The sequence below is a fragment of the Phacochoerus africanus genome, chromosome 4 (assembly GCF_016906955.1).
Source record: "Phacochoerus africanus isolate WHEZ1 chromosome 4, ROS_Pafr_v1, whole genome shotgun sequence".
In the NCBI taxonomy this organism is placed as follows: Eukaryota; Metazoa; Chordata; class Mammalia; order Artiodactyla; family Suidae; genus Phacochoerus; species Phacochoerus africanus.
The window spans coordinates 149,613,998-149,628,827 of NC_062547.1; the positions used below are offsets into that span (position 1 = coordinate 149,613,998).

The 14,830-nt window shown below is 55.8% G+C and overlaps 1 protein-coding gene across 3 annotated transcripts in view; it reads left to right on the forward strand.

Annotated features, from left to right (window-relative positions):
• Nucleotides 1–14,830, forward strand: part of FBXO38 (F-box protein 38) — a 56,595-nt gene that overhangs the window by 29,572 nt on the left and 12,193 nt on the right. For all 3 annotated transcript variants that reach the window (XM_047778982.1, XM_047778983.1, XM_047778984.1), the window contains 6 exons: nucleotides 428–638; nucleotides 5,371–5,487; nucleotides 6,863–7,063; nucleotides 8,479–9,213; nucleotides 14,179–14,279; nucleotides 14,487–14,589. In XM_047778982.1, coding sequence (XP_047634938.1) covers nucleotides 428–638; nucleotides 5,371–5,487; nucleotides 6,863–7,063; nucleotides 8,479–9,213; nucleotides 14,179–14,279; nucleotides 14,487–14,589 — 1,468 coding nt within the window. The remainder of the gene's footprint in view (nucleotides 1–427; nucleotides 639–5,370; nucleotides 5,488–6,862; nucleotides 7,064–8,478; nucleotides 9,214–14,178; nucleotides 14,280–14,486; nucleotides 14,590–14,830) is intronic.

A 14,830-nucleotide genomic window follows, 5' to 3' on the forward strand; every position in this document is an offset into this window, starting at 1 on the left:
GTGGGAGCTCCCGCTGCGGCTCAGCAGTGGTGAACCCGACGAGCATCCACGAGGACACAGGTCCTCGCTCCGCGAGTTAAGGATCTGGCGTTGCCCTGAGCTGTGGTGTAGGTCACAGATGCAGCTCGGATCTGGCGTGGCTGTGGCTGTGGCTGTGATGCAGGTCGGCAGCTGCCGCTCTGATTCAGCCCCTAGCCTGGGAACCCCCACATGCCACAGGGACGGCCCTAAAACGACAAAAAAAAGAATAGTGTTTTATCTTGCTGGAAGTGTTGTGGGCCTTAAACGAGGTTTTATATATATACACACACACGTGAAAATATTTCATAAAGTGCTATGTAAATATTCTACGTAAAGGTGAAGAAATAGTAAAAATGGAGCGTTCTCGCTAGGGTCTCAGTAAGCGTGTGGTTTTGTGTTGCTTTAGGGCTGTGCTCGGGTGGGGCTGAGCGCAGGCACAGGAATCGGGGTTTCCTCGGCCCTTGTCAGCAACCAGAACTCCAACAACGACAACGAGAACAACGCCCAGAACAACGCCAACCTCCACGACAACAATGCCCATCACCCGGACGACTCGGACGAGGACAACGACTTCCGGCACGACCTGCAGCCGGGAGAGCAGCAGTTTGCAGCCGACGGTAACCCAGATCTTTTGTGAGCTCCACACAGAAATGATTTTTCCTCCGGGGCGTGTTTCTGTGGCTCTCGTGTACTCTTTCTCCCCCGCCTCAGTTTGTCCCTTACACCCGGGGGGCCTCGCTGACAGGGCAGCCGAGCGGGTGGATGGAATCTGCCATCGCTGGCTTGTCTTTGTGACGCCTCTTTCCGCAGAATCTCCTGGGACGGGGCGGGCGGCAGGGACCCCTGGCCGCCAGGGAAGGCAGGGGGCGGTGAGCCTCAGAGGCCTGGCTTGTCGGAACTGTGGCGTCGAGGGTGAGGGCGGAGGAGCGCCTCTCCGTGAGTCTCTGAGAGCCCCGTTGAACCTGAATGTGTAGGTCGCTTTTGGATGCCGCACGAACTGGGAAGAGGGATAGCGGCCCCGTGCTAGACGCTGGACGGACCCTCCCTCGTGCCTTTCAGCGTCAGGTCTTCATGGGCACCCAGAAAATTAAGTCCACGCGCTGCTCAGGCCCTGGGGGGTTTCTCTTAGGTAACTGTCCCCCAGCTCTCGGAAACTGGCCGAGCCCCTCCCGCGCGGATGCGTGAGGACGGAGTGAAGCTGCTTCCTGCACAGACGTTCCGCTTCCCCTTTTGACCCTTGAGAAGGGGCAGAGGCGTCCCTTCTGGCCGCCTTTTGGTGTTGGCCTCACCCAGTCTCTTGCTCCTGAGAAACAAGATGCCCCTTCCTGGCGCGAGTCTTGCGCCTGCCGAGCTGCGTTTCCTCTAGGATCCCTCGGGGCGGGCAGGTCCCGGCCCCAGGGTCCTCGGGAGGCGTCATCTTCCTCCCCCCACGTCTTCCCCACAGAACCCTCCGTTTCGCCTTCTGGCAAAGCCATCACGGCCCTTGCAGAGGCTTGTAGCCATCTCTCCGCTTGCGTCGGCTGTGACATCGCAGCAGCACGCGGCACCGATGTGCCCTTGTGTCTCCCTGAGGTCATCTGCTTCTCCCGCATCTCAGACCACGTCCCGCTTTCCTCCCGTCTCCCTGGACACGCGCTGCCTCGGTGTCCTTTCCTCGCAGCGCCTCCTCGGTCTCTCCAGTCCTTGCTCTTCCTGTTTTCCTCTGCACATTTTCTCCCGACGAGAGATCATTCGGTCTCGAGGCTTCATGTGCTGATGAATTATACATCTTTGCTTTTGGCTCTTGATCTTTCTGTTTTTCAGAGTAACTGGCGTTATACCTCATGCTTTTCATTTCCACACGCGTATTCTTAGGCGTTTCAGAGTTGTGGCTGAATCTTTCCTCCCAAAATAAAAAAGCAAACGTGCAGGGCTGGCAGGTGCTGGGGTAAAGGAGGAGGATGAAGTCAAGGGTCCTTTGCCTCGTGGTCCCCGAAGTGCCACTGTCCAGGTCTGGACTTGAGAGCACACAGACCCTGCAGGAAATTGTTACGGCACTTGCAGAGCAGAACCACGCGAACCCTACCGGTTGTGGTTGAGGTTGATGTACTTACTGGGCAGATGACAGATGCCACTGGCAGGTCCGCGAGCACTGGCTTCTCACCGTGGAGTGGAGGGGGCCTTCATGGTGCCGTCGATGCAGCGGGAGCCGGAACACGTGCCAGATCCCTGGATTTGAGTCAGGAGAGAAAAATAAAATGTAAATCACCTAACATTGAAACTCCGCTTCAGTGGATGAGAGACGGGCGCACAAGCCAAATACTTGAGGTTCAGTATCTGTCAAATGTGGTGTCTTCATGAGCTGAGAAGCAAAGACATGAGCGACATAAACGCCAAGTTGGAGGGCTTTGCCAGGCTTCGCCAGGCTTGGCCAGGAGGAAGCCCGAGCGTGCCAGACGGCGGCGGAATGGGAGAGCAGTGCAGGGAAGTGCAAACTGGCGTCCAGCTTTAGGTTCCCGACTCTCCAGGTTGGCAGTAGATTAACGTGTGTGTCTTACGACACACCTGTCAGGTTGCTTCTTTGAGACAAAAATTAAGGACCTGGCTGGAGAAAGGCCAGTGACTGTTGATCAAAACCAGGAGTGGAAAGAATTCAAATGAAAGGAAAAGTAGCAGAGAAAGCACAAAGAGTCGCACCAGGGTCCTTGGGTGCGAACGAGCCGGGGCGGGAAGGGTAGCCCGGGTCCCAGACCGAGAAGGGCTTGCAGCTGCCGCTTCCAGGCGGAAGGAGGCACGCTGAGGTCTGTGAGGGGAGGCTGCTCTCCAGCGCTGCCGAGCAGTTGCTTTTTAGGTTTTGCCGCAGCACCTGCGCAGATGCAGGGCCCCAAGTATTTTCAGCTTAACTTCTTCAGCTGCGTTTGTTCCTTCGAATGTCTCCTGAGAGGCGGCTGCAGTGCCTCTCTGTTCCTTGGTGCTGCGAAACAGCGGTGGCGATGGTTAACCATCCCCGTTCTCGTGGCGCTTGGTCCAGCCGGGAGAGGGGAGGACTTTATGAATCAGCAGTAGTGAGAACAATCAGATAGGAGTACCTCATGAACGAAATTCAAAGGCGGGGGGAGGACAGAGACCGAACTGGTGGCTGTGTAAAGTGGTAAGGTGTACAAAAGGTACCAACTTTTAGTTGTAAAATAAATACAGGAGTTCCCGTCGTGGTTCAGTGGAAACGAGTCCGACTAGCATCCATGAGGACACGGGTTCAATCCCTGGCCTTGCTCAGTGGGTTAAGGATTGGCGTTGCCGTGAGCTGCGCTGTAGGTTGCAGACTCGGCTCAGATCCTGCGTTGCCGTGGCTGTGGGGTAGGCCGGCAGCTGTAGCTCTGATTCGATCCCTAGCCTGGGAACTTACATACGCCACAGGTGGGGCCCTAAAAAGACAAAAAACAAAATAGAGCAAAATAAAAGTCACGGGAATGTCGTGCGCAGCGTGGTAACGAAAGTTAGTGATACCGTGTTTGAAAGTTGCTGAGAGAGTAGATCTTAAAATTTCTCATCACAAGAAAAAACACAAACACGTGTTCTTCTAACTTGACTACCTGCTCTCCTGGAACATGTCACGGAGCTTCCTGGTATCAATGAAATGCCATCCCATCCCAGTGCAACCTCCCCTGTCCAGCAGGAGAATCAGCGGCTTCTTTTTTGCCCGTGTTCCCCTGGCGTGGTCTGTTCTAGCCCCCAGTGAGGAGATCCTGACCTTATTCTGTATGGATGACATTTTTGCCAGAAGCTGCACCTTCCCTTTGAGAGCAGGGACTGTGAATTGCTCATCTACTCATTGTCTGTACACTGTAGCAAACTCCGGAAACAGACTAATGCTCAAAATCTAGCAAATCACCAGCCCTGCTAAGCCTCAGTGTCTGCAGCTGGAAGAACGAGGCCAGTGGTAGTACCTTCCTAGGACGGCTGTCAGGAGTCGACGAGTAACGTGCTGAATGAAGAGCCTTTAGCATGGAGCTGGGCGTAGCACATGCACACGTGAACTAGCAGCTGCTGTTGATAATCGTTCTTGAGAATTTAATGAAAGACGACAGCTGATGGGCTTTCATCATGTAATGGTGCTTGGCCAGGTCAGTCCTGTTTTTGGCCCTAAGTGACCTGTTGATACTGAGGGCTGGGCTGGATGCGGGGTGGGGGGACAAAGGCAAGCGGGAGTCCCCTGCTGTCCCCCTGAAACCTCTGGCCTCGCCGCTGTGCCTTTCATTGGCATCTGTCTCTATCTCTTCTGGCTGGCGTGCTCTTATTTTACCTCATTTCTCTGTGGTTTCTGTGAACTTCTCCTGTCTTCTTAGGTCGCTGTCTTGAGTTCTTCCTGGATCAGGATCCTGTCTTTCGTGTGGGTTTGTTCCTTTCATTCAGATGGTTGACCGCCTGATTTCACAGCCGTGGGGTTGAGCTCCCCTGGGCGTTGCGGATACCTGGTGCACAGCCTCGACGCCCTCTGCCGCCCTCGGAGGCGTGACCACGCTGCACACGGAAAGCACAGCGTTGGCACTGTCCTGACTCAGACGGAGACCAGGGACCAGGCTTGGGTGGAGGTAGAGGGAGGGTGCTGGCCTGAGTGCTTTCAGGGCCGCCTTGAGAGACTTGGCCTTGATCTTGCGAAAGCTGGCAAAGCCGGGCACTAGTTTACTGAGGACCCTCTTAGGAGAGGGACTGTTTCGTCTTAAGACGATGCAGATAGACTCACTGATGCTCGTCTGTCTGAAACTGCTCCCTGTGCTCATTTGCGAAAACTGACACGTTCCCGCTCACTGACAGGCGCAAACACGCCCAGCGAAGACGCGGATGCAAAGAAAGCAGCCGCAGGGCGCTGCTGAGATGTTGACAATGTCCCTGGTGGGTTTCGTGACCCGACCTGCCGCGCATTGGCCGAAAACGATGCCACAGTCTCTAGAAAGCGGCGAAAGGATCACAGGGTGGGATCTCGCCCGCCCGGTGCGTGGGGGCGGGCGGGCAGATAGGGCAGGACTGACGGCTCACGGGGTGATCACGCGTCTGGCAGCAGCCCCCTCCCGCTGTCCCTGCGGAGACTTTCGGGAATGGCCGTGCGCCTCCTTCGGTGCGCCGCGCCTCTTCCCTGCTTTCACCTGCAAAGGCCGCTCTCTCCACCGGGTGCTGCTCCGCCCCTGTGATCTCCCCTCCTGTAGAATCGGCTGCTTCTGACGGACGCCGAGACAGTGAAGCACAGTCAGCGGCTGCCCTTGCCCAAGGGGCCCGGGCGTCCTGGGCGGTCCGTCTCTCCGGGGAGCCGCCTGCCCTGCGGTGTACAGGCCGCTCCTGGTTTTGCCTTGACTGTGGTTCTTTTCGTTTAAGCTCTGAACGAGATGGAAGACATGGTGCACGAGGATGGAGACGTGGCCGGGAGTGGGCCTGAGACGCCAGCTCACAGTCAGGCAGTGATCCCTGTGGACGCGGATGAGGAGCAAGCAGGTAGTCGGTCACGTGACTTCCCTCATCCCTGGCCCTGAAAACTAGGGCCTGGCTGATGAGCAAAGGAACGCACCGAGCATGATTATTTTCTGACATTACAACCAAACACGTGTGTTTGTTTTTGACGAGGCCTGTGTTACATGTTGGTGTTCTCCTCGCTCTGTGTGTGTGTGTTAAAGTTTGGGGTTTTTATTTTTCATAACGGCGGCAGCAGCCTGTCTTTCCATTTGTGTGTATACATACAAATGGGTGTGTGTTGGGGGGGTAGAGAAAGAAAGCGCTCAGATTACAGATGGGAAAATACAAGAGCTGATGGAATAGTCTGCTTGTTCTCCCCCTTCCTTTTGGGAGGAGGAGGAGCAGGTGGCGAGGCTGACTTGCTTTACTCAGGAGGCCAGGTCCTAGTCTGTTTCGCGTTGGGTCACTGTGCAGGCGTTGGCCCGCAGAGGTTGCCTTAGCCAGTCGTGCATTTTCACAGATGGGAAACCAAAACTCTCTCAGAAATTTGAGTGGTTTCCTCCTGACCACTTAGCCGGAGTTCGAAGGACAGAACTGAGATGAGAACTCAGGTTTTCTCACTCCTGGTCTGTTCATATGCTCCCTTGTCTTTGAATTGAAAATATCATTAACTACCCTTGTTTTAAGTGTCTTACAGAGGCAGCGATTCATTCAACAAACACTTACTGCTTCCCTCCTCTGTGCCAGGCATTGTACAGTGTGACAGGCAAAAGGGAAGCTTGCTTGGAACTTAGGTTTTATTCATGAGACAGCTCTCAGGCACTCGGCAGAGTGGGTTGTGAGAGCTGAGAGTTTACAGTGTGTAATGTCAAGCAGATAAAACATGGTTTAACGTAGCTCTACATACTCAAATGACCAAACTGCACCATGCGTCGAGCCTTCTGAGAACAGATCGGCAGCCCCCGGCGCGTGGGACCTGAACTTAAAGAGGGCGGAGTTCTCACCAGTCCCATAGCTGTCGGAGGCTCACCTGCATTCGCTCTGCTCTCATTCTCACATGTGCAAGATTCGGGAACTCCTGGACGTATTTCTCTAATGATTATTAGGACTGTTATTCTGACGACCTTCAGGATGGCTCGGTGCCCCTTTCAGCCAGTGAGGGTCACGGGCGGGGATGCCGCGCGCTCTTCCTTTGTGGCTTTCCCTGCAGACGGATACCGTCTGCTGGTGGTGTTTACAGAAGGCTCTGACGTCGTGCCACGTGGATGCTGTCTGAGGGGCGGGGGCGGGGGCGGGGGCGGGGGGGGCGGCAGGGAGAGCCCAGGCAGCTCCCCGAGCCCGGAGCCGCGGGAGCAGCGCTGAGGGAGAGCCCCTCTTGGGCAGAAAGGGACGGGGCCCGCTGTGCTTTCTGTCTTAGGGCCGAGCGGTCTGCAGCGCGTGGTGAAACCCACCCCAATTACTGTGCATGACTCGGAGAGTGACGACGAGGAGGACAGCCTGGAGCTCCAGGAGGTGTGGGTCCCCAAGAGCGGCGCCCGGCGCGCCTCCGAGCGCGAAGAGAAGGGCGGACAGTCGGCGCCGCCGCCGCCGCCGCCGCCACCGCCGCGGGACCTGCCAGGTGAGGGCGGCCCCTCCGGCCTTTCTGTGACCGTCCTTGTCCCTGTCGCAGCCCGCGGGACAGCTCCCCCCTCCTTAGGGCGTGCGGCGGGGCGAGAAAGGCGGCAGCCCCGGCAGAGGAGGACGCCGCGGCGCCCTCGGGCCAGAGCAGCGCGAGGCTGCTGCGGGGTCAGGGCTCCGGGAGAAGCTGCGAGGCCGGTCCATCCCCCGCGGAGGCGTCGGGGTGTCGGGGCCGCTGAGGGATGCGGCCTCGGGGGCTCGTGCGGAGCAGTGAGGCAGCGGCGTCCCCCGCCGCAGCCTGTCCTCGGCGAAGGCTGGTGGCCGGCCTGGTGCTGGAGGAGGTCCCCGGGCACGTGTCCCCCTTTGCATCGGGCACCAGCCTCCTGCCATTCGCCTCATCAAGAAACCAGCGTTTTCTAAACTCTGAGGCGTGTCTTTCTTCCCTGCCTTCCCTTCTGCTTCTCAGAACCATATACTTAGCACTGTCTGCAGAGGATGAGGTTTTTTTTAAAACTGTCCACCCGCTTTTTCTTGGGTACCTACTCCTTGATAGAGCTGAGCGCTGCATATGTATGTGTGTGCATTTAACGCCCAGCCGGAAACATCCACACATCTCTGTGTGCAGGGAAGCTCCGTTCCTGACACTTGGAAAAACTTCGTAACCACTGACCCATCACTCAACTCTTACTTTACTCCCTGTAAGAAATGTGGCTATCTGCCCTATGGTCGAAAAGATTTTATGGACACTGAATGTGGGCAAAGCCATGTGACACGCTGATGCACGAGCGATTCCCGGCAAGTTGAGTTTCTGAACTTAGAAAGCGGATCTGTCAGCCCCTCAAAACCCCACGTGTTGAAAGTACTCCTCTGTGTACGCCTGAGCCTTGCTGTGCGCCGGGCACTGCGTGCGGTGCTGTGAGGGAACAGAGACGAGGAGTCCGGAATTCTCTCCCTCTCCCTCTCCCTCGGGAACCTCTAGTCTGGTGGGAGAATCAGGTCGGAGGCATGAACGGTGCCATCACCGGGCATGTACTGCAGGGGCTCTGGGGGGCGGGGCGAAGAGCTTGAGCGGAAGCCGCGGCTGAAGATGTGGGCAGAGCAGAGGCTCCCGGCAAGGCCGCGGGTGGGGGGCGCGTCGGAGAGCCCCGGGCCGGGTGCAGTGTGTGTGTCGCCTGGACGGGCACGGAGGGTTAGCTCGCAGTTAGGTCGTGGCCTTGACGGCGCAGCGGAGGCGTGTACACCGGGCGGGCACAAGGAGGCCGTGGGAGCTTGGCAGCGGCCGAGGGAGGTGGTCAGCACTGTGCCCTAGGAAGGTAGTGGCCTTGTTTCCTGCCCCAGACTGACTCTGCCTTTGATCCAGGACGTGTGCTGAAATCTTGTCTTTTCCTCGGGCCGTTCTTCTTTTTCTGTCGGCAGTGAGTGGAAAAGGCAAGACGCCACTTCGAAAGAGGTACACCTCCCATCAGACGGGCCCATCGAAGCAGTTTCCCCTCGAGGAAAGCAGCTGCGAGAAGGGCTGTCAGGTCACCAGCGAGCAGATCAAAGCCGATATGAAAGCAGCCAGGGATCTTCCTGAAAAGAAAAAAAGCAAGGATGTTTACCCCAGCTGCAGCAGCGCCTCCGCCGGCACAGTGGGAAACTCCAGCTCACGCAGCCCCGCGTCCCAAAGCCCCGGCTTGGCGAGGACGGTGAACAGCAGCGGCTCGGCCGAGCCGGGCCCTCCCGACGTGGACGCGTCCGGGCCGTGTGTCTGCTCCCCCGGCGGGTCAGAGGACTCGGAGGCCATGGAGGAGGGAGACGCAGAGAGTTCCGTCTGCCCCCGATGCTGCTGCCACAGGCCCCCGGAGCCCCAGAGGAGAACTAGCAGGTGTTCTGACGAGGAACGTCCTTCCACCAGCCGAGCCTGCGTTGTGAGTGGCCCGGATGGTCCGAGATCCGCCTTTGCCTTTCGGACTCTGCCACCAGGGGGGTCTGCAGGCCCAGCACACGCCCAGCGGACGAATGGGCTTGGCCCCGGGGCTGCAGGTGAGGACGGGCGGGGGCGCCCCCAGCCCGAGAGCGGGGCCGCGCAGGCGCCTGACCTCTACCCTCGGAGGCCCCTGACCCGGGCCAGGAGCAGACTGTCGCACGTGCCGCTGGTGTCTGAGTCAGGTAGGCCGCGCCCTGCACTGGCCGCTGCGGGGTGGGACTCGCGCAGGCTGCCCGCTCCGCGGGAAGCGGCCTCGCCCGCAGCCGCTGCTGGGGCTCTGCGGGTGCCTGGGTTTGAAGGCGATGTGGGGCAGCGGGGTGGGAGCAGGAGGGGGGGGTGGCCTGTGAAACGGTTTGTAAGAGAGCCCACCAAGAAACACGCCAGTGGCTCAGCTTCCGCGAAAACCATACCTGCCTCCATTGACTCTAAAGCCCGGGCTGACCCTGATGTCTGACGCCCAGTGTGCAAATTCTGCTCCCGTCCCACACGGCCGAGTGGTAACTCTGAGTGACGGGTGGAAGCCTTAGCCACAGCTGAGGCCCGTGGGGATGCCCTCCGTTCGCCCCTGCAGGAGGTAGGGGTGTTTTCCCCAGTGCAGGTGCTGCTCCCGGTCAGGGCGGCCTGAAGGCAAGCGGGTGAGCAAGTAGCTTAGCCGAGTGATTTTGCCAAGGCGTGTTTCAAACAAACGTATGTGGACGGCTTCGTCGCTAATGCTCCTGAGCGTGCTGAGGCCGTGGCTTTGGAGCGTGGGCGCCGTTCTTCATCCTGATTCTTCTTCCGTTTCTGATCTGCTAGGTAAGTCACCTCTCCTGCCTTCGCCACGTCGCACATACCTGTCAACGACCAGTCGACCTCTAGTCTCCCTCAGGTGTAAAATCCCGGACGCAGAGCGCCTTTGTCTGCGTTAGACAGAGCTGGCTGAATCGCGTGGCCTTACGCCGCCGACGGAAGCAAGCTCTCGTGAGCGGAAGATGGGACTCGGTGATGGGCTCGCCAGAGTCGCGTAAACTCGCGTTCAGTACCGGGGTTTCGTCTGGAGGTTTCCTTACGCTTTGCGCACGCGGTCTGCCGTGGGGAGGCCGGTTTGCCCAGGCTGCCCTTGCATGTCCTCGGCCTGTCTGACGCAGAGCAGAGCGCTCGAAGCTCGGGTCGCTGGCGTTCAGTCCAGTCGCCCTGGCGTCGGCCGTCAGCACCGCCTCGGCCTTTTCGGCCCCGCTCTGCTGCGTCCCCGTTGAGCAGAAACGCCCCCTGGACCCTCTCGGTGCTTCTTTCTTCGCCTGCCTGTTCACCTCTGTGATTTCTCTCTTTGTTTTGCGGGGGCTTCTGCTGGTTGGTTGGTTGGCTGGCTTTTTCATCTTTGGAGGGCTGCGCCTCTGGCCTCTGGAGCTTCCCAGGCTAGGGGTCGGATCGGAGCGGGAGCCGCCGGCCGGCACCACAGCCACAGCAACGCGGGACCCGAGCCGCGTCTGCGACCCACCCCCCCCCAGCTCACGGCCACGCCGGGTCCTTCCCCCGCTGAGCGAGGCCGGGCGGGGAGCCCACGTCCTGAAGGATCCTAGTGGGGCTTGTGAACCGCCGAGCCGGGACGGGAACTCCCCTGCGCGAGGTGTTTCTTTCGCGCCCTGGCAGGCTGTCTGCACGGGCGCACGTCCTTATTCACGTCACCTCAGTCTTGTATTCACTTACTGGCTTAATTTAGCTTAGTTCTTTATTTTAATCCGCGGGAACCAGCTCTGTTTTTTTATTCCACGTTGTCGCAATCCTGTTGGACATCCGTTCTCATGTCATTATTTTTGATTCTCTTTGATCGTGTGCCTCGGCTGGACTGCAGTTTCTCTTCTCCTGTCGGATTCCGATGGTCCATCCTCTTTCATGGTCCTGTTGCAAAACTGCCTTAGCTAGTCATGCATTTGTCATTTATTTTTAGTTTCATTTGATAATAACTTTGACACGTCCCAGAAACAGATCTTACGTTTCGTTTGGAATTCCATTGTGTCGGTTGACTAAAAAGATAACTGCCATTTTTACAGCTTTGAATCTTCCTATCTAGGGATGACTTTGGGCTCTTTGTCTTGGTAAATTTTTATAGGTGTTGCTCTTTGGGGCAGGTTGTTTTGTTTCATCTTGAATAGGAATCCCACATAGAGGAGGTTTGACTTCTTTGCCTTGTGTTAGGCGTCCCCTTTGCCATTTTCTTCTGAGTTGTTTCATGATCAGAACTTTTTCTTAGGTTAAGAAATTTCTTAGAATTGAAGCAAAAAATAATTTATGTTTTGCTTTTTATTTTTTTAGGTAAATTACTCTGTTGTCTTGAACTCCCCCCCCCCCAGTTTGAAAAGAATTCTAATGTGTGTAGCTAATGTGTGTATGGCAGGTAAATTATTTCCTAGTATTTTTAAACACAATACAAATGTTCATTTGCTTACAATAACAACTTTTCCGGGATAATGTCAAACTGCTCATTTTTAAATTATCCAGATCTCTTTTGGAAAGAAGACCAAATTATTTGGGTGGCTTTCAACTTGTTATTTTTAATCTAGCATGCTTTTGATATCTCTTGGCCATTCTGCTTTAAAAGTTTTCGGGAGAAAAATCCAAACTAAAAAAGGAACGAACTTGATTGTTGGGGATTTTTTTAAGATCACTTCAAAGAAAATGTTTGGGTTTTTTTATTTGGTTTTAAATTATGGCCTCCTGTCTCGTTAAAACCATGTTAGAAGTGGCATTTGCCTTGCGAGTTCCTCTTCTGGGAATAAATGCCTGTAAGTTGTTCTTTTTATCCTCATTGTATAATACTTCGTAAAACGCACATCACAAAAATAATTGGACTGTCAAAAGAGTAGCCTTTAAGGTGAATACGATATGGTGCCGTAAACAGCATCCTCCGTCCCTGGCACCCCGTGCCTGGACTGCTCTGCTTGTCTGCGTTGCGGCGGCATCGCCTCTGCGCGTGTGGACTGCCTGTGTGTCGCATCCCGCCTCCTCCTGTCTGTCTCTGCAGTAGCCTCTGGGCTTCCCGAGGGCAGGGACACTGCCCGCTGGCTCACCGTTGTATCCGCAGAGACTAGCGCCCTGTCTCACGTGGTGGGCGGCTCAGTGAAGCCCTGTGCCCTGGATAAGTGGTAGTGACCGACCCCTGAGGTATGCTGACGTTGGTGGGCGTGTGAAATCACTAGGCTTTTCCCTCAACAAGACGTCGTGTCGTAAGCAGAGGGAGTTGTAAGGGAACTGCCAGCGCGATGACCTGTTTTCCTTTTACATTAGGTAGCATTTGTTTTTCAGGATTGTCTGTACATGAAGCGTGACTTAGTTTGATAGCTTGTCTTAGAAAACAGTTCCTGCTCAGGAGAACAGGAAATGTGACTCTGAACCCCCTATTCTCACCACTTAAAGAAGAGGTGAGAAGGCGGTCCATGAAGGTGAAAAGTCTGAACGTTGGACCTACAAGGAGACTGCTATGGAAGATTCTTTTTGGACACTGTGATGAAGGAATGGAAACAGCCCTGTGTTTCATTTGCTTTCACTTGTGTGGCACTGGGAGAGGGAACAAAGACCTATTATGGGTTGTAACAGCTGTTTGAATTGCTGTCCTGAGAAATGTGCTGCCTCGTCAATGAAGATAGATTATTCATGAAGCCCCTTCAGGGAGACTGTGGAAGGTGGCTTTCAGGGTTCTAGAACCCTGGGGTTTTACTTGGATTCAGGGTCCTTAAAGGGAGTTGGATGAATAAAACTCTTGGGCTCCCTTTTAGGATCCATCCCGAGTAGCTGCTTTTGGTTGTTGTGCATAGTAAAGTTGCACAAAGGTTTGGAATGGTGGAGCAGAGGGCACTGGTGGCTCCAGAACAAAACAAAACACTGGGACTGGATCTCTGGAGCTCCTGCCTAGCCCCGGTCTTCGGCCCTTGGCAGTCTCTGCTCCTTGTGTCCTGTCTTTCTTTATAATCTCCCACGTTCCAAGGTAGAAAATGACCAGGTGAAACGTTCGTATCTAGTAGCAGCAGTTTGCGGGGGTTGGGGGCGGGGGGAGTCATGAAGGTCAAGCTTCTTTCATGCCCTGCTGCCCCATGACCATCAGAAATGAGGACAGTGACTCTGAGGGCCTTGTCTTGGAAGCTGTGTGTGCTTGTAAAGTTTCTGAGATGAAGTTAGAACTTGGAAAGGCGTTGGGGCCTTCCGAGCCAGGGTTTGGCAGGTAGATGACCGCAGATTTTCCAGCCCAGTAACAAACACCTTGGCAAACTGTCTTCCCTCCTCACGCCACACTTTGCTCACTTGTAGAGTAAGGAGAGTAACGCACCTCGGCGGGCTGTTCAGTTAGTTAATGCAGGTAAAAACACCCTGAGAAAGGGGCCTGGCACACAGTAAGCGCTCAGTAACTACGTGCTGCTAGCGTTGTCCCGTGCGCGTATCTGATGCGTTCACTCATTCGGTGAATACTGACTGCCTCTGCTGCCAGTCACTGCTCAGTTTAGCTCATTGCTAGCGGCTGACGCGGGTACACGGGGGAAATAAGACAGCACTGTGTTCCCGAGGAGGTTTTACTTTAAATGGAGGCATCAGACATACACGGGGGGTTCCAGAACCACACGTGACAGCTGGGCGTCCTGGTGACTTGTTGGAGCAGGTGGTATTTGAGCTGAGCCTTTCAGGGGTGTGTAGTGTTTCCAACGTGAAGTCAGGAAAGGTATTCTGGGCAGAAAAACCTAGAATGATTAATGACGTCAGAAGCACTGGCAGTGGCATGAACGGAAATTGAGAACAGTTAGAACTAAAGCATAGCTGCCAATGTCAGGCATTCAGATGAATTCAGTGGTTCAGCAGGAGTCAGTGGTTTAAGGTTGCTGAGCAGGAGAGAGGGAGTCCATGTGCCCGGGGGGAGGATTTGGGATGGGTTGAGCACGAGGGCTGAGGCTGTCAGTAGACTGTTGGAACGGCCCAGGGTGATGCCGACACGTTGGAGACGGTGGGAGGTCCTCTGGTGTTGGAACAGTCCGTGGGAGCCGTGTTCGGACCGGATTCCTTGGGAACCACGTCGTGGAATTGAGCGGTGCCGTGATGGAGTTGACACATAGGCAGTTGGAGGTGCTGTCTGTGAGGGAAAGAGGGCAAGGCTAAAATTTGGGTTTTCCTCTTGCCTTTTTTAGAGGTTGCCCACACAAAGCCACGCCACGCCGTGAAGCGGAAGCGGACGGCAGATAAGTCCACCAGTACCAGTGACCCTGTGATCGAGGACGACCACGTGCAGGTGAAGGGGGAGCCCTCGCTGGCCGCTCCGTCCAGCCTCGTTCCTGGACAACGGGAAGGAACGAAAGCGTCCGTCTTTCTGTAGCGTCTCCGCCCCAAAGAGAAGAGACGGGCAGCAGTTGCTTCTCCCTCGGGCCGTGAAAGCCTTTCAGCTTAAGCAAGCAAGCACGTACAGCACGATAAATCTTTCGCATTTTCCTCCTTCTAGGTCCTCATATTAAAATCCAAAAACCTCGTCGGAGTCACCATGACCAACTGCGGCATCACCGATCTCGTGCTCAAAGACTGTCCCAAGATGGTCTTCATCCACGGTAGGTGCTCGGCCCGGCCGCGCCCGCGCGCGCGCACACACACACACACGGGGTCGGATCCAGCTCAGAGCACGCGCACACGCACACACACACACACACACACGGGGTCAGATCCAGCTCAGAGCACACACACACACACACACACAGGGTTGGATCCAGCTCAGAGCAGACACACACACGCGCACACACGGGGTCAGATCCAGCTCAGAGCGCGCACACACACACACACACAGGGTTGGAT